General features: G+C 45.6%; 1 protein-coding gene and 1 long non-coding RNA gene across 2 annotated transcripts in view; one reads left to right on the top strand and one right to left on the bottom strand.

Moving 5' to 3' along the window:
- Nucleotides 1–12,509, top strand: part of LOC143284115 (uncharacterized) — a 16,557-nt gene extending 4,048 nt beyond the window's left edge. Inside the window, exons 2-3 of the mRNA XM_076590771.1 lie at nucleotides 4,971–5,834; nucleotides 10,036–12,509. Coding sequence (XP_076446886.1) covers nucleotides 4,971–5,834; nucleotides 10,036–10,337 — 1,166 coding nt within the window. The 3' untranslated portion in view covers nucleotides 10,338–12,509. The remainder of the gene's footprint in view (nucleotides 1–4,970; nucleotides 5,835–10,035) is intronic.
- Nucleotides 5,846–6,981, bottom strand: LOC143284117 (uncharacterized). The gene is made up of 3 exons (XR_013055492.1): nucleotides 6,286–6,981; nucleotides 6,115–6,141; nucleotides 5,846–6,049 (listed from the first exon to the last, which is right to left on the bottom strand). It is a non-coding gene; the product is annotated as an uncharacterized LOC143284117 (long non-coding RNA).
- Nucleotides 12,510–20,000: the final 7,491 nt, after the last annotated feature.

The raw sequence follows: 20,000 nt of genomic DNA, 5'->3' as shown, positions 1-20,000 counted from the left end.
CAGCCTTGAAACAAGACCTGACTTAGTTATTGAGGCAAATCATTTGGTACATTGTTTAAGGATTAAAGGGACTGAGGTCAGTTTTTGTTGGGTGCCTTCTCATGTGGGCATTCTTGGCAATGAAACTGTTGATAAAGCAGCTAAAAGAGGAGCGCAAGATTCAGAAAAATCGACAAAAATACATGTGCGTCTCTCCGTAAAAGAGGCATACACTTTGTTAGAAAAATCAGCATGGGGTCGATTTCATAACCGATGGAAGTTAAAGTTTTTAAACCATAAAGGAACATTATTCCCCGAGAATATTATTAAAGAAAAGATACCGAATCCATCAGCTTGCTATACAAGATTAATAACCTCTACTTTCTTCCGTATAAAACTTGATGCGCTGAAGATAAAGTATAGTAAAAATGTTACATGCATCTGTGGTAAGCAGTTCAGCTTGCATCGTTTGTTTCACTGCCAGCAGTTACGTACCTTCTTGCCCAAGTATTTCAAAGAGAATAATAATTCTGCAGATGATTTTTGTAAAGTTATTTCTGACGAGGTTCTTATTAGTTCATAGCCCTATTTCTACATTCCTTTAATGCACTTCAGAATTGTGTTAATGGTTTCTGATTATTATAATTATTATTATTGAATTGTTACTGTTAAATGTAATTGCATGTTAGTTATACCCCATGCCCCCCCCCCTTTTTTTTTAAAATTTATTTATTTTTTTAACGTGTAATATCACTGATAGTGAAAAGACGCTAAACAAAAGAACGAACACACACACACACACACAAGCACGCACACACACGGACACACACACAAGCACGTACGCATGCATCCCGATGCGGTGATTGTTTACATTCTAAATGCTCAATATGCATCAGTACTTAATGTTAAAATAGCCTCTGGAATTTACAGTACTAACATTAGGAACTAGCTTCCTCGGGCTGATGTGGTATCATTCAGCTTCCTAAAGAAGGCATCTACAGTAGTGTTGCTGGAATCGATGAAGGTATGGCGGTTTCATTGACTGTACGTTGTTACCGATTGTGAACACTTGGGTTACTGACCGCTACGATCGTTATTTTGTGGAGTTGAACGGAACTTTATGTGGGACGAACATAACTTGCTGGGTAAGTCATTGAACCTGTCTGTCGATGGCAAGCGAAGCACACACACACACACACACACACTCACACTCACACTCACACACACACACACACACACACAGACACACACACACACACACTCACTTACTCACTCTCTCATTCACTCACATACACACACGCATGCTCATACACACGCGCGCACACCCTCATACTCATTCTCTCACACACATACACACACGCATGCTCTCTCTTTCTCTCTCTCACACACACATACACACACACACACACACTCTCTCTCTCTCTCACGCACATACACACACGCATGCTCATACACACACACGCGCACACACTCACACTCATTCTCTCACACACATACACACACGCATGCTCACACACACACACACACACACACACACACACACACACACACACACACACACACACACACAACACGCCACAGTAAACCCACCCCCTCCACACCTTTCTTTCTGTTTTCTCGACACACCATAAAAATTCGGAGCAACAACTCATAACGCGCAGCAGATATTGCTTTCTTGCCATTAGTCAGCACAATCCGGATAAAAGAAATTTGGTAAACAGGCAAGATGTACCAGCTGGTATGTTGACAATGCGGATGATCGAAGTTCGGGCGATTCATAGGGCAGCTGTCAAACCACTTCTGATTGCGAAACACTCTGTTCTGGGCTGTTCTGGCCATTCCAGTCCAGTTGGTCCCTTGCTGCTTCAGCTCTGCCTTGGTATCTCGCCTCCAGCTGTTGCGAGGCCGGCCTCTCTTCCTCTTTCCCTGCGGGTTCCAGGTCAAGGCTTGGCGCGTGATGCTGGACGCTGGCTTCCTGAGGGTGTGTCCGATCCAGCCCCACTTCCTCCGCAGTATCTGCTTGGCCACTGGTTCCTGTCCCACTCGCTCCCACAGATCTTTGTTTCGGATCTTCTCCTGCCATCGGATCATGTAGATGCGCCTCACATAGGTGTTGAAGAATGGCTGAATCTTCTGCTGCATCGTCCGTGTTGTCCGCCATGTCTCGCATCCATAGAGCAGAATTGACTTCACATTGGATTTGAAGATGCGGAGTTTGGTTTTCATACTGATTGCTCCAGATGCCCAGATGTTCTTGAGCATGATGAAAGCTGTTCTTGCCTTGCCGATTCTGGCTGTGACGTCCCGGTCCGTGCCCCCTGTCGGTCAACCACGCTTCCCAAGTAGATGAAAGACTCCACCTCCCTGATGGGCTCTCCACCGACTGTGAATGGTGTGTTACAGTGGTGTTGATCTTCATCAGCTCGGTCTTCTTGTTGATCTTGAGCCCTGTCCTGGCTGACGTGGTCTCCAGGCGAGTGGTCTTGTCCTGCATCTGGCTGTGGTTGTGTGACAGGAGCGCCAGGTCGTCATCGAGTCGAGGTCGTCCAGCTGTGTCCAGAGTGTCCACTGTATACCGTTGTTCCTGCCTGTTGTAGTGGTCTTCATGACAAGGAGGAAGTGGAATGGTGACAGCAGGTGATTGCGAAACGATCCACTGAAAAGGTCGGTGTCACGTACGCGCGCGCGCGCACACACACAGAGAGACATAGACACAGACACGCACACCCACACACAGACACACACATAGACACACACACGCGCGCGAGCGCGCGATTTTCACTCAGGCTTTAGCTTTCCTCAACAGTATATTCCTTCCTGTCAGTGATGCTGAGCCTCTTGTTTCATGACCATACTGTTTTGGCACCTTCTGTTAATACTGTCATTGATACTTATATAGCGCTTGTCCTCGGTGTGTCTCCATGCTTTACATTTATTTGCTTATTTATCATCATTGTTGTCTTATTTATTGATTTATTTATTACTATTATTATTTTATTATTATCATTACTACTACCTTTTTTATATCATAATTATTATTTATTTATTTATTTATTCATTTATTTATTTATGTAAGCTTATCTATTATTTATTCACCTTGTTTTTCTCAAGGACTGACTAAGCGCGTTGGGTTACGCTGCTGGTCAGGCATCTGCTTGGCAGATGTGGTGTAGCGTATATGGATTTGTTCGAACGCAGTGACGCCTCCTTGAGCTACTGAAACTGAAACTGAAAATTGTCCTCAGTCAGAGACCAAGCGCTCTCAACAAAATACGGAGTCATTGGCACAACGGGCTGCCGAGCCCTTATACTTGGGTAGAGCCGACTGAGAGCTGCGCTACTCCAGGGAAGGTTTTCACACCCACTTTCGTCTCATTTTCGTGGAGGTTCCCGTTATTTATTTATTTATTTATTTTATTTTTAGGGAGAATGCAAATCAGTGCGGAGAAAACCAAACTGATGACTAACAACACCAACGGCATCAGCATTGACATCAAAGTCAACGACGAAAAGCTTAAAACAGTCCACAGCTTCAAATATCTGGGAGCAATCGTGTCAGATGAAGGATCTAAACCAGAAGTACTCTCGAGAATTGCCCAAACAACAACGGCACTCAACAAGCTGAACACCATCTGGAACAACAAAAACATCGCTCTCAGCTCAAAAATCAGACTGATGCGTTCCCTGGTTATATCAATATTGCTCTACGCCTGCGAGACTTGGACCCTGACTGCAGACATCGAGAGAAGAATCCAAGCTGTCGAGATGAGATGCTTTCGTAGACTACTTGGCATCTCCTACAGAGACCACATCACTAACACGGAAGTGAAGAACAGAATCCAGCAAAGTATTGGACCCTACGAAGACCTTCTGTCCATAGTGAAAAAACGCAAACTTAGATGGTATGGACACATCTCCCGATCATCTGGTCTTGCCAAAACGTTCCTGCAAGGCACCGTACAAGGAGGCAGAAGGAGAGGACGGCAGAAGAAGAGATGGGAAGACAACATCCGGGGGTGGACAGGCTTGACGCTCGGTGACGCCCTGAGGAAATCAGAAAACCGTGAAGAGTGGAGAGGAGTGGTGGCCAGGTCAGCAGCGGTGCCCCAACGGTCTGAACCCAGACTACGGGAGAGGTGAAGGTGAAGGTGAAGGTTAGGGAGAATCGCATCCATGCGCGTCCCCATTTCCTTTTTTTCAGGTTACCGAAAGGCTAAAATTTCGTCGTGGAAATGTCGCGCTGTTCTGTTGAAAGGATTCTCAGGGGTTTTGGTGGCTACTTTTTTGCAAGTTACAAGATATATATGGTTTTTATAATTATACCCATTACTTGCTTTAAAATCCTATGTTTGCTTTTAGTGTGTTTCTTGTCACATTTCTGCCTTTACGTATTCGAACTGATCCGACGGGCTCAATAGCCGAGTGGCATTGGACTTGCAATCTGAGGGTCCCTGGTTTGAATCTCGGTAATGGCGCCTGGTGGGTAAAGGGTGGAGATTTTCCCGATCTCCCAGGTCAACATTATGTGCAGACTTGCTTGTGCCTGAACCCCCTTCGCGTGTATACGAAAGCAGACGATCGAATACGCACGTTAAAGATCCTGTAATCCATGTCAGCGTTCGGTGGGTTATAGAAACAAGAACATACCCAGTATGCACACCCCCGAAAACGGAGTATGGCTGCCTACATGGCGGGGTAAAAACGGTCATACACGTAAAAGCGAGTGTGTACATACGAGTGAACGCGGGAGTTTCAGCCCACGAACGCAGAAGAAGAACTGATCCATTAAAAACGTTGTCCGAACAGAGGCAGCAGTGTAAACTCAGAAAAGCCAGTTACGGCTGTGGGCTGCCCATGACGTCATATGACCTACTTCTCGCTCTGCAAGCGACGAAAAGTCCATCACGAAAGCGGACCTGCAAACCCTCCCTGTTACTGTTTGACCCTTGCCGTGTGATGATGATGATGATGACGATGATGATGCTGTGCAGAAGAGTTCACCGGCTTCCTGACCAAGCTGCCGCTGCACGCGGACCTGGAGGCAGTCGGGGACCTGCCGCCCTCCGTGCTGGTGGTGGCGCCCGAGGCGACCCTGCGCGCGGACGGCACGACGACCAAGAGCCTGCCCCGGGGCTACGAGACCCGCCAGGGGGACTACGTCTTCGACAGCGTCATTGGGGAGTACGGGCAGGACGTGCACCAGGGGCAGATGAGGAAGATCACGGGGCTGGCGGTGGACGAGTACTACTGCGGCATGCCGCTGGTCATCGTGTCGGAGACCAAGGCCAACTACATCCTGTCCTTCCGCGTGTCCGGCAGGCTGATGCACGCCCGGCGGGTGGAGCCCAAGATCCGCGACGTGTGCATGGGCCCCGTGGGCACGGTGGTGGCCTCGGTGGCGGAGGAGGACTACGCGCTGGCCAAGTGGGATTCGTGTTTGTACGTCGGGGGTTGCCGCCACGAGAACATCTTCCGCAACATCTACGGGCACAGCGCCCAGATTAACTCGGAGCCGTTCGGCGTGGCCCGGGACCGGCACGGCCGCTTCGTGGTCACCATGCTGGCCAAGGACCGCGTGTGTCGCTGGGACGAGGGTAAGGTCGGCGACAACATCTTCTGGTACGGCGACGGCGGGGAAGGGAGGATGAGGTTCAGCGGGCCGTACTACGTGGCCAAGATGTCCTGCAACCTGACGGTCGTGTCGTGCACCAACGGCCACAAAGTGAAGGTCGTTGACGAAACCCTGGAGGAGCAGATCCTGGAGATCGGCGGAGTGGGCTGCGACCTCGGGTACCTGTGCTACCCGCACGGGGTGTGCGTGGACAGCAACGACAATATCTACATCGCTGACACGGGTATGTATGTCCTTGTGTGCTTTGTCTTCTTCAATGAAGTGACTGGTGTCCATCTGTGGTGAGTATATTTCTCAGCAGCAGGCAAGAGGTAAAGAAAACCGCCTCAAACACCGTTTATACAATAAATTCCCCATTGGTCACTGTCAGCACCTGTGAGTGACTGGTACCTCAAACACCGTTTATACAATAAATTCCCCATTGGTCACTGTCAGCACCTGTGAGTGACTGGTACCTCAAACACCGTTTATACAATAAATTCCCCATTGGTCACTGTCAGCACCTGTGCCCCTGTGGGACTGACTGGTACCTCAAACACCGTTTATACAATAAATTCCCCATTGGTCACTCAGCACGGTGCCCATGTGGGACTGACTGGTACCTCAAACACCGTTTATACAATAAATTCCCCATTGGTCACTCAGCACGGTGCCCATGTGGGACTGACTGGTACCTCAAACACCGTTTATACAATAAATTCCCCATTGGTCACTCAGCACGGTGCCCATGTGGGACTGACAGCCAGACAACAGAACACCTGCTGCAGTCCTGCTCCCTCCATGAGGTGCTCAGAAAGAGGTACTGGCCCGACCCAACTCCAGTGACCACGGAAGCTCAACGGCCTTGTGGAGGACCTGCAGCGTACAGCTGCCTTCATCGTGGAGACTGGGGTGCCCGTCTGACGAACGAGAAGCAGCAGCAGCAGCAGAAGCAGCAGCAGCCGCCCCCTTGACTTATTTTGACAAAGGGTTGTCAGTCACCTCATTGAGACCAAGACAGAGCTTACAGATCTATGCTGGATTGCATGAGCAATATCATTACGACGCTAAGTTTGTGTTTTGCGTTGAGAACAGTCCTAACTCCACGCAAATTCAGTAAGATAATAGGGACAGTCTTTAACGCTAAGCAAGCTAAAAGAGTACGATATAAGCTCAGGCTTGTTGCTCAAGTTTTCTTAATGCCAACTAAACGCCGAAGGCGCTCATGCAGTCCAATCAAGGTTGTGTCAGTCGCCATTCTTTCTGTGGATGTCTTCCTCTTGTGATTATGATTATCACCTTTGTTCAGTAATATCAATCACACAATTATGATTATCACCTTTGTTCAGTAATATCAATCACACAGTTATGATTATCACCTTTGTTCAGTAATATCAATCACACAATTATGATTATCACCTTTGTTCAGTAATATCAATCACACAATTATGATTATCACCTTTGTTCAGTAAAATCAATCACACAATTATGATTATCACCTTTGTTCAGTAACATCAATCACACAATTATGATTATCACCTTTGTTCAGTAATATCAATCACACAATTATGATTATCACCTTTGTTCAGTAATATCAATCACACAATTATGATTATCACCTTTGTTCAGTAATATCAATCACACAATTATGATTATCACCTTTGTTCAGTAATATCAATCACACAATTATGATTATCACCTTTGTTCAGTAATATCAATCACACAATTATGATTATCACCTTTGTTCAGTAATATCAATCACACAATTATGATTATCACCTTTGTTCAGTAATATCAATCACAGTTATGATTATCACCTTTGTTCAATACTATCAGTCACACAATTATGATTATCACCTTTGTTCAGTAATATCAATCACACAATTATGATATCACCTTTGTTCAGTAATATCAATCACACAATTATGATTATCACCTTTGTTCAATACTATAAATCACACAGTTATGATTATCACCTTTGTTCAATACTATCAGTCACACAATTATGATTATCACCTTTGTTCAGTAATATCAATCACACAGTTATGATTATCACCTTTGTTCAGTAATATCAATCACACAGTTATGATTATCACCTTTGTTCAATACTATCAATCACACAATTATGATTATCACCTTTGTTCAATACTATCAGTCACACAATTATGATTATCACCTTTGTTCAGTAATATCAATCACACAATTATGATTATCACCTTTGTTCAGTAACATCAATCACACAATTATGATTATCACCTTTGTTCAGTAACATCAATCACACAATTATGATTATCACCTTTGTTCAGTAACATCAATCACACAATTATGATTATCACCTTTGTTCAGTAATATCAATCACACAATTATGATTATCACCTTTGTTCAGTAATATCAATCACCCAATTGTGATTATCACCTTTGTTCAATACTATCAGTCACACAATTATGATAATTATCACCTTTGTTCAATACTATCAGTCACACAATTATGATTATCACCTTTGTTCAGTAACATCAATCACACAATTATGATTATCACCTTTGTTCAGTAATATCAATCACACAATTATGATTATCACCTTTGTTCAGTAATATCAATCACACAATTATGATTATCACCTTTGTTCAGTAATATCAATCACACAATTATGATTATCACCTTTGTTCAATACTATCAATCACACAATTATGATTATCACCTTTTTTCAATAATATCACACAATTATGATTATCACCTTTGTTCAATACTATCAACCACACAATCATGATTATCACCATTGCTCAATAATATCAATCACACAATTATGATTATCACCTTTTTTCAGTAATATCAATCACACAACTGAAAAGTGCACAAAAAGTAGGAATGACATACGTACATGTATAATACACATGTATACATATGACAGTAGATGTGGCTGATGCCACTGTGATGTCATTTCACCAGCGTTCACCAGTCAAGGGGTTAAAGACAGGGAACGATTTGGGCCAACAGAGAAAACGACAGAAGTCAGGACGTGTTGACTGATGTTCAATATGTGTCTGATAGTGTTACGGATATCAATAATAATTATTTACAGCTTTCTTTTCCAGTGTTCACATTCGTAGGCTGATGTTGGTGTATGTAACTGAACTTTCAATAAATGATAAAAAAAAGAGAGAGAGAAAAATTCTTCGCGGACACTAGTATTCAAAATGTTGGACCTTGATGTACTGACCATCAGAATAATTAGATTCTGCAGTATTCTCAATATTGCTTTTGCCTTGTCACAGTTTTATGCAGTATGAAATTGGTTTCAGCTGACAGTTATGTATTACTGAAAATAAGTTTTGTGTAATTTTAGCCGTAGATTTCGTATTATTAAAAAAAAAAAAAAGGAGACAGTTCAGCTATAATAGTTTAGTAAAAGAATTGGAGCTCTTGCACTCGATACGTTTCGGCATGGTAAATTATTGTGTCTTTGGGGAAAGACATTTATTCTGACTTTCCTCACTCCCAGCAGGTGTGTATGGGGTACTGTCTTCGTTTGAGGGAAGGTTGAAAGCGGCGGAAGAAGAGAACGGATTACAGTGGATTGATGAAATCCACTGCCTCTGTGCAATGACAGTTTTGTGCTCAAGCGTTCGCGTAGGCAGCGAGAGAATCTGAGCGAAATGAATCGAATCTCACTCATGCCAGAATCTTCTTCCCCTCGACCACCAGACCTTAACTGGTGGTCTCAACACTTCGTCATTCGGATGAAACGATAAAGCGAGGTCCCGTGTGCAGCATGCTTTTTGTGCACGTAAAAGTACCCACGGTAACAGAAGGGTTGTCCCTTCTCTGACAGTGATACAAATACACTGGCACGCAGGATACAAAAACAGCACCGAACCAGTGTGAGTGGCGCTGTTCTGTTGCTGTGCGCTCTCCACGGGGAGAGGAGCCCGAATTTCACACAGACAGATCTGCTGTGACAATACAGTACAATACAATACAATGCAAAGCAATACACCTGCACTACACTACATACACGACACTCCACGAATGCAAATACAAAAACAATACAGTACAATAAAAATCAATCATAGTAAAAGGTTACAGGAATTTTACCTCCCTCTCTCTCTCTCTCTCTGTCTCTCCCTCTCTCTCTCTCTCCCTCTGTCTCCCCCTCTCCCTCTTTCTCATAGCAAAAGGTTACGGGAATTTCCCCCCCTAGCCCCCCCCCCCTCACCCCCCCCCCCTCTGTGTGTGTGTGTGTGTGTGTGTGTGTGTGTGTCTTTCACAATCGTAGTAAAAAGTTACCGGAATCTAACCCCCCTCTCCCCCTCTCTCTTTCTCTCTCTGTCTCTCTCTCTCTCTCTCTCTCTCTCTGTCTCTCTCTCTCTCTCTCTCTCTCTCTCTCTCTCTCTGTGTGTTTATATAACATTACCAATGTCCAATGGTGTGTGTGACCCAACAACAGGTAACTTTCGCGTGATCACCTTCAGCCGGCAGGGGGACTTTCTGGGCTGCCCGGTCAGCGAGACGTGGAACTACGGGCCCGACGTCAAGCCCACCAACGTGGCCGTCATGGCCAATGGTCGACTGCTGGTGGCCATGCAGGGGCACCGGTACTGCCAGGTGCACGTGTACCGGCCGCGCGGCCGGCACGTGGGAGCCGGGGAGGGGGAGGAGGGGGAGCTGTGCGAGTGCCAGTGGAGCTGGAGCAAGTGCCTGACAGGGTGCTGCTGCCAGTCTCACGGGGACTACGAGACCCTCGACTGACGTGTGTGTGTGTGTGCTGGCTGGCTGTCCTGTGGGGGGTGGGGGGCGGAGGGGGGGGTGGACTGACTGGTCTGTTCTGTTCTGTTTTGTTCTACGGGGGGGTATGAGATCTTGGACTGACTGACTGTTGTCTGGTAGAGAACGAGATCCTGCTCTGTCTCACGGAGAGTACGCGATCCTTGTACTGACTTGTGTGTGCTGTCTGTCCCGTGGTGGGGAGTGACGGGTCCTGGACTGACTGTTCTGTTCTATGGGGGTACCAGATCCTTGACGGGCTTTTCTGTTCCTTAGGCGAGTATAAGATCCTTGACTGACTGAGTGACTGCTGTTCCACGGAGAGTATGAGATTTTTGACCGACTTTTCTGTTTCTGGATGAACTGACTGTTTGCTGTCCCACAGAGAGAGTGAATCCTGGACTGTTCTACTCCACAGGGAGTATGAACTCCTGGACTGACTGTGTGCTGTATCACAGGGAGTATGATATCTTGGACTGACTGTTCTACTCCACAGGGAGTATATCTTGGACTGACTGTTCTATTCCGCAGGGAGTATGAGATCCTGGACCGACTTTTCCTTGGGGAGTATGAGCCTCTTAACTTACTGACTGCTGTTCCACAAGGAGTATATCCTGGACTGACTGTTCTATTCCACAGAGAGTATGAGATCCTGGACTGACTGTTCTATTCCACAGAGAGTATGAGATCCTGGACTGACTGTTCTGTTCCACAGAGAGTATGAGATCCTGGACTGACTGTTCTATTCCACAGGGAGTATGAGATCCTGGAGCGACTGTTCTATTCCACAAGGAGTATGAGATCCTGGAGTGACTGTTCTATTCCACAGGGAGTATGAGATCATGGACTGACTGTTCTATTCCACAGGGAGTATGAGATCTGGGGAGTATGATATCCTGGACTGACTGTTCTATTCCACGGGGAGTATGATTTCCTGGACTGACTGTTCTATTCCACAGGGAGTATGAGATCTTGGACTGACTGTTCTATTCCACAGGGAGTATGAGATCTTGGACTGATTGATCTATTCCACAGGGAGTATGAGATCCTGGACTGACTGTTCTATTCCACAGGGATTATGAGATCCTGGACTGACTGTTCTATTCTACAGGGAGTATATCTTGGACTGACTGTTCTATTCCACAGGGAGTATGAGATCCTGGACTGATTGTTCTATTCCACAGGGCAGTATGAGATCCTGGACTGACTGTCCTATTCCACAGGGAGTATGAGATCATGGACTGACTGTTCTATTCCACAGGGAGTATGAGATCCTTGACTGACTGTTCTATTCCACAGGGAGTATGAGATCCTGGACTGACTGTTCTATTCCACAGGGTGTATGAGATCCTGGACTGACTGTTCTATTCCACAGGGAGTATGAGATCCTGGAGTGATTGTTCTATTCCACAGGGAGTATGAGATCATGGACTGACTGTTCTATTCCACAGGGAGTATGAGATCCTTGACTGACTGTTCTATTCCACAGGGTGTATGAGATCCTGGACTGATTGTTCTATTCCACAGGGCAGTATGAGATCCTGGACTGACTGTCCTATTCCACAGGGAGTATGAGATCCTTGACTGACTGTTCTATTCCACAGGGAGTATGAGATCCTGGACTGACTGTTCTATTCCACAGGGAGTATGAGATCCTGGACTGACTGTTCTATTCCACAGAGAGTATGAGATCCTGGACTGACTGTTCTGTTCCACAGGGAGTATGAGATCCTGGAGCGACTGTTCTATTCCACAGGGAGTATGAGATCCTGGACTGACTGTTCTATTCCACAGGGAGTATGAGATCCTGGACTGACTGTTCTATTCCACAGGGTGTATGAGATCCTGGACTGACTGTTCTATTCCACAGGGAGTATGAGATCCTGGAGTGATTGTTCTATTCCACAGGGAGTATGATATCATGGACTGACTGTTCTATTCCACAGGGAGTATGAGATCCTGGACTGACTGTTCTATTCCACAGGGAGTATGAGATCCTTGACTGACTGTTCTATTCCACAGGGAGTATGAGATCCTGGACTGACTGTTCTATTCCACAGGGAGTATGAGATCCTGGACTGACTGTTCTATTCCACAGGGAGTATGAGATCATGGACTGACTGTTCTATTCCACAGGGAGTATGATATCTTGGACTGACTGTTCTATTCCACGGGGAGTATGAGATCATGGACTGACTGTTCTATTCCACGGGGAGTATGAGATCATGGACTTACTGTTCTATTCCACAGGGAGTATGAGATCATGGACTTACTGTTCTATTCCACAGGGAGTATGAGATCTTGGACTGACTGTTCTATTCCACAGGGAGTATGAGATCATGGACTGACTGTTCTATTCCACAGGGAGTATGAGATCTTGGACTGACTGTTCTATTCCACAGGGAGTATGAGATCTTGGACTGACTGTTCTATTCCACGGGGAGTATGATATCATGGACTGACTGCTGTTCTACAGGGATTATGAGATCCTGGACCGAGTATGAGATTTTGGACTGACTGTTCTGTTCCACGGGGAGTATGAGATCATGGATAGACTGTCCTTTTCCACAGGGCAGTATGAGATCCTGGACTGTGTGTGTGTGCGTGTGCGTGTGCGTGTGTGTGTGTGTGAGTGTGCGTGTGTGTGTTGTCTCAGCAGTGCTTTAGTCACCTACCTGTATAGTTTTCGTACAAGGCCAATTTCGCTTCGTTTCAAGAATGTCTGTTCTCGTCCCATTCATTCCTGTTAGATATTTTTTTTTTGGCTTCCTTTGAGATTTTTTCTTAATATATATATTTTTATTACCAAAAGGAAAAAGACCTACACAGGGAAGCGTCCCGTTGTGCTTTTCTTCAGAGAATTCCTTTGACCAGGGGAAAAGAAGAAAGCTGCTATGAGAAGTGATAAATGATGAGTTCGTGCGGAATTGCGAGTTGATAGGTCAGTGGTGGGGGTGACTGTGTGTCCACGTGTTACAGTTTTTGTTTTCTCTCCAGCTGAATTAGGACAGATTGCGGACTGACAAAGAGCAGTAAAGGGGGAAAATCAAGTTGCTGTGTTTTCTTCATAATTACTGAACCTTTACTGTGATTCTTGGCTGGACAAATTAATATGTTTATGATGTAATCTTTGTTATAAATCTCGCACCTCGATATATTTTATATATGCAGCACAATGGATTACGCAAAAGCACAGCTCCCCAAATGATTGCTCAGAACTCAAGGTACCCTCAGGTCGATACTCGGTGTGCATGGACTGTGTTATTTCACAAACTGTCGGACGGCTTGGATATGCGCTGCGATGATGTGTGTCTTCATTTTGACAAATCTCCCCCGCACACACACACACACACACACACACACACACACACACACACACACACACACACACACACACACACACACTCACTCACTCACTCACTCACTCACTCACTCACTCACACACACACACACACACACTCACTCACTCACTCACTCACTCACTCACTCACACACACACACACACACACACACACACACACACACTCACTCACTCACTCACTCACACACACACTCACTCACTCACTCACTCACTCACTCACTCACTCACTCACTCTTCTGGGATTTTCGTGATACGAAATGTACAAACGTTTCACTGTTGATTCCATGGAGACTCGGTTCTGTGATGATGTATTTGGGTCCACTTTTTCAGTCATTGAGAAATGAATAAATATCATTCGGCATAGTTTTGAATCAGTGGTTCCAGTTCTGTCGTTCGAGTTATGTAAATCTTTTTCCACGTTATTTAATTCTCTTTCTCTGTCTCTCTGTCTGCCTCTCTATCTCTCGCTCTCTCCGTGTGCTTGTGAGTCAAATTCTATCTGTCTCAAAGTGTCAGTGGCGAATTTAACACTGGTCACAGTACCGATTGCAAGTGTATATACTCACAGAAATGCTTACAGAAAATCACTGTGACGTCTACCTGAGTACCCTTGTCAAAGTGCACCTTCAAATGAAATGTTGCCTGTTCTCATCTGTTTGCTGTATACGTTCACATAATTGTTATTATACTGCGTGTTATATGTTTGGTGCTGTGGCTGTTATCCTGTTATACTGCGCGTGTTATATGCTTAGTGCTTTGACTGTTATCCCATATTTGTGACTACCAGATCTAAGACACCCCGTGTGATTTGTGTCCTTGTCCTTGTTCCTATTGGTCCGGTTGTCACGATCCTAACCAATGCTGTGCCTTTTCACTGGAATGTGTCCGTCATATTCCTAATGCTATGCCTTGTCAACCCTACCCTGATTAAATTAAAGCGAAGCAGGAAGCAGGGCTCAACTTCTGGAGATGTTTTCCCTCGCAACACCCGTGGGAAGTGCTGCGCATCCAGAATCGGCCTCTTCTCCCATATGAAGACACACACCGACAGATAAGCCTGCCTGCCTACTCATCCGTCGGTCCGACGGGAGACCCCAGCATGCCGTGTCAATCAGTGGAGTGTATTAATCTCATGCCGGCAATTTTTGTAGCTGTCATGCTTCTGATACTGCACGTGATATCCTTGCCGAATTCCTAATGCCATATCATTGTCATCATAGTTATCTTCAGTGTTACGTACCGTTGTCTTGTTCCCGATGCTTCTCGTGTGGGTATGCCAGGGGTTCTTTCAGTGTAAATAGTATCCCCCACCTTTTCAAAATAATGTGCCTGAAGGTTCCTCTTGTCTATCGCTCTTATTGTGTTTTTTTTTTTTACCAATTTTTTCTGTCAACTCTCCCCCCCCCCCCGTCCCCTATCTTTCCCGTCTTTTTGGTCCCGAGACCTGTTCCTTTTCTGGAAAGTCATGAATATTATGTTGCTGATATTTTCTGGAGTTTGATTCCTTGTTATTCTTGTAACGTCGTGTTCTCTTTTTCGCTTAGGATGTTTGCGAGTTGTCTGCTGGCGTTTGCTGATTTTTTTTAATGACTTTTACAGTTATGTTTGTGTTCAGGTTGCTCTTTTGTTTTAATCCACTGGAGAAAAATGGACGGAATGGTCTGGAGCAGAGGGTGTTCTAGGTATGTGTGTATGGATATGACCATTTGTGAGTAATTTTCTTTTCCGTTTTTTAATTTTAATTTTAATTTTTTTGACAATTTTTTAAAGGTTCCACGGATCCATATTGACAGTGCTTTCCACACTAATATTGCTGTGTGAAAGGTCAGCTGGGAAATAAGCAGCAGCAACAACAATGCTACGTCTACTACTACTACTACTGCTACTACTACTACTACTACTACTACTACTTTTCATTAATGCTGCCAGCCTTTATTGTCATGATTCCCAGATTATGTGACCCTGTCATATTCCTAATGTCGAGTCCCTCAAGTGCAGTGTCCGTCTTATGTTTCTTATAGTGTTTGTTCTTATGTTTCAAATGCTGTAAGTACATCTCGTGTTTCTAACGCTGTGTGTCCCTCTCATGTACCTAAAGCTGTGTGACTCATGTCCCCAATGCCGAATGTTCTTCTCATGTACCTAATGCTGTGTGACTCATGTCCCCAATGCCGAATGTCCTTCATGTACCTAATGCTGTGTCTCATGTCCCCAATGCCGAATGTCCCTTCATGTACCTAATGCTGTGTGACTCATGTCCCCAATGCCGAATGTCCTTCATGTACCTAATGCTGTGTGTCTCATGTCCCCAATGCCGAATGTCCTTCATGTACCTAGTGCTGTCTGACGCTCTCTTGTTGCTTGCGCTATGTGCCCCTCTGTTTTAATGCAGTGTGTACTTCTCATGCTCCTGAATTAATGTCACATGTATTGTTGGTTGTCATGTTCCGTACAGTTTGAGTCCCAGAATGTGACCTGACCCTTTCTGTTTTCCCAGTGCAATGTGTTAATCTGCGACACCCTTTATTCACTGTATCTCGGACTGGGCCCTGGTGCTACATAACGTCATCTGTGTCTTTTGGAACTCTGCGCGCGCGCGCGCGTGAGTGTGTGTGTGTGTGTGTGTGTGTGTGTGTGTGTTGTGTGTCCGTCTGTTGATCCCGAACGTCCGTGTCTCTGTCATAGTCCCATGGTTGAGCTCCTTGTTGCATCACTTGACAGTGTGCATTTTTCTCTCAATCATTCGTTTTCTTCGATTATATAATTATCACTGTTAACTTATTTCCACTTCCATTGTCTGCGTGTGCTGGAGGATGGCTGGTTGTGAGGGACTGACTGTTCATGGAATGAAAATTAAAGGACGGACATAATGCAAAGATATGAAGCGAATACATGTATAAATAAACAGACATTTCATATTTACCTTTGCGTACACGCGTGTATTTATTTGCGTTTCTCCTTTTCTCCTCTCGCTTACCTATCATACAGAATGTCTTCGGTCCACGCGTACGGGACAGACTTCATTGAGGAAAGCGAAAGTACAACCGGAACAAGGCCTTCCGCCATTGGATGAACCGGAAGGACATTCCGCTGAGTTCACGTCTGCTTATCAGCTCTTCGTCTTTCCTGCCTTTCGCGTGAATGCCTGTCTGCCTGTCTGTCTGTCCTGTTGTGTGTAGCTGTTTGTCTGATCATAAATGTGTTTTTAGGGTGGGGAGTAGGGGTTGGTGGCAATATGGCTGAAATTGAACAAGAAAACGATGAGTCAGGGTTTTTTTTTTTTTTTTAAGGGCATAGACAGCAGAGTGGCTGCATTACTGATTATCTGACCCGCCCCCCTCCCCCCGACCTCCCACCCCCGCCCACCACCTCCCCATATGAAAACAGTGAACCGAAAAACTGAAGTGTGTGGATCTTGAGTCTGTTTTCGGTGAGTCCTGGAAGTGCCAGAGCTTCTGGGTTCCTTCGCCAGCTCCAGCTGTGGGAGTCTCGCCTCTCCGTGATGGATAAGACAGTAATTATACCAGTTGACGGCAAAACTGCGAAAATAATTGTTGAGAGCCTTTGTTATTATTATTATCATTATTACTATTACTCTTCTCTTTTGATAATTTTTTTTAAACCTCTCTTGATTATTATGAAAAGGTGGCAAAATGCTGTCGGAATATTTTTCACTTGACGGGATAGGTTTTGGGGTTGGGGTGTAACGTCTGATTTGACACTCGCACGCAGTGTCAGTGCAGAGATCGAGCGGCCAGAGTTTCCAGAAAGCGGACTTGGACAACTCGGACATTGGGAAGAAGGTCGTCCCGGAGATGTTTGGTCTTTTGGATGTTCTCGTTACCCACGTGCGATATATTCATCGTCTTTAACTCAATCATTTCAGAGAAGGTGTGTGCATGAAGAATTAAGTGTGTATGTATGTGTGTGTGTGTGTCTGTGTCTGTGTCTGTGTCTGTTTGTGTGTGCGTGCGTGTGTGAGCGTGAATATATAAGACCCGATATTTTGTTGTTGTTGTGAAATTATAAATACGAAGTCAGTGCAAATAATGTGATCTTCAAATGAGTAAAATTGCTAAGATTGGTGCATGTTTCAGAGAAAAGAAGACGCGTTTGCAGTATCGTGTAAACATTAATTCAACATGCACACACATGCCCACGTGCAAGTATACACGAATGCATATATACGTACTTGCACAAAATTACGCCCATGCATTCACGCTCGAACGTAGGCATACGCATGTACACACACACACGCACCCATAGACACATACTCTTTCTTTCTCTCTCTCTCTCTTTCACACAATCATACACATGCGCGCGCGCACACACACACGCACGCACGCAAGCACATGCACAGAGAGTGAAAGAGACAGAGAGAGGACATTTAAAACGGATTTTACCTTTTTTTTCTCTTTTTTGTTGTGTTATTGATTGCAAAAATGCAGGGAAATTTAACAAAAATTCACGAAGATTATATGGCTCCAGAACATCCCCCGAGGAACATTTTAGAACACGGACTATTTAGGGCATTGACCAGTCCCGCCGAGGACACTTTAGGACACACATGCGTCCACCGGGATACTTCGACAATACTTGCATAATTTACGTCCGACCTTTTAGATATTTTGCAGACTTGTTGACGATACCCTAAGGTTACTGTGTGAAAATTTTCAATGAATTCGGTTTCTCTATCGCTGAGAAAATACCTGCCAAAATGCGGTTCACTTTTTTTGGGACACACACACACACACACACACACACACACACAAACACACACACATATATATATATGTGTGTGTGTGTGTGTGTGTGTGTGTGTGGCCTCTGTCTGTCTCTGTCTCTCTACTAGTACGTCTGAGTCAGCCTCTCTCTGTCTCTGTCTGTCTCTCTCCATCTGTCTCTCCCTCTCTCTCTCCCTCTCTCTCTCTCCCCATCTCGCTCTTTCTCTCCACCCCTCTCTCTCTTTATACCCGTCTCTCTCTCCCTGTCTCTCTCTCCCTCTTTCTATCTCTCTCTCTCTCTCCCCTCATTCTCCCCCTCTCCCTCCCTCTCTCTCTCTCCCCTCTCTCCCCCCCTCTCCCCCCCGCTCTCTCTCTCCCTCTCTCTCTTCCCCCTCTCTCTCCCTCTCTTTCTCTCTGGCCCCCCTCTCTCTTTCTCTTCCCCCTCTCTCTGTCTCCCCATCTTTCTCTCCCCCCCCTCTCTCTCCCCATCTCTCTCCTCCCTCTCTCTCTTCCTCCTTTCTCTGTCTCTCTGTCTCCCTCTCTCTGTGTCTCCCCCTCTCTCTCTTTCCCTCTCTCCTCTCTATCTACCCCCCTCTCTCCCCCCCTCTCTCTCTCTTTCTCTCTCTCACGCTCTTTCTCTCTCTCTCTTTTATTTAAAGCAGTCTGTCCACACACTGAACACATGGTCATGTGGAAGGAGGGTCGGATGTCTGAAGAAGAACGCCCACCGTACAGATAAACACGTTGCACATGCTGTTGTCACAATGACCTTTGTGTGTTATTGGCGCAGTGGGCGTAATTTCTCTGTGTGCCAGTGTGTGTGTGTGTGTGTGCCAGTGTGTGTGTGTGTGTGTGTGAAGGGCTTGGCTCTGGTACATACCAGCACATTCATTGACAGAAGTTGCAACAGCATGACCTTTTCTTTCTTCTTTCTTTTCTTTGTTCCCCTTCTTCCTACCCCCCCGCCCCTCTATGTGTGCGTACGTGTGTGCGTGCATTTGTGTGCGCACGCGCATGTGTGTGTGTATGTGTGTGTGTGTGTGTGTGTGTGTATGTGTGTGTGTGTGTGTGTATGTGTGTGTGTGTGTGTGTGTGTGTGTGTGTGTGTGTGTGTTTAGGGGAATGATGGAAAAGTGTGTCGGAAGGGGCTGTGGAAAAATGGTCAGAAGTCATTGTCAACAAACGTGAGATGGACACAACGCGAGACAAGACTGGCGGCATTTGGAAGAGATTCGTTATAATGCTGTATCCCCCCCCCTCTCTCTGCCTCCCCTCTCTCTCCCCCCCCTTTCTCTCTCTCTCCCTCTCTCTCCCCTATGTCTCTCTCTCCCCCCTCTTTTTCTCTCTCTCCGTCTCTCTTCACTATGTCTACCCCTCTCTCCTCTCTCTCCCCCCCCCCTCTCTCTCTCTCCCCTATGTCTCCCTCTCTCTCCTCTATCTCCTCTATCTCCCCCCCTCTCTCTCTCTCCCCACACCATCTCCCCCCTCTCTCTCCCCCCTCTCTCACGCACGCACGCAGACACGCAAGCACACACGCATACATACACACACGTGCGCGCGCGC

Source organism: Babylonia areolata, chromosome 7 (genome assembly GCF_041734735.1).
Source record: "Babylonia areolata isolate BAREFJ2019XMU chromosome 7, ASM4173473v1, whole genome shotgun sequence".
Taxonomy (NCBI): domain Eukaryota; kingdom Metazoa; phylum Mollusca; class Gastropoda; order Neogastropoda; family Buccinidae; genus Babylonia; species Babylonia areolata.
The sequence above is the reverse complement of the archived record's forward strand: the minus strand, read 5'-3'. Positions and strand labels throughout refer to the sequence as shown.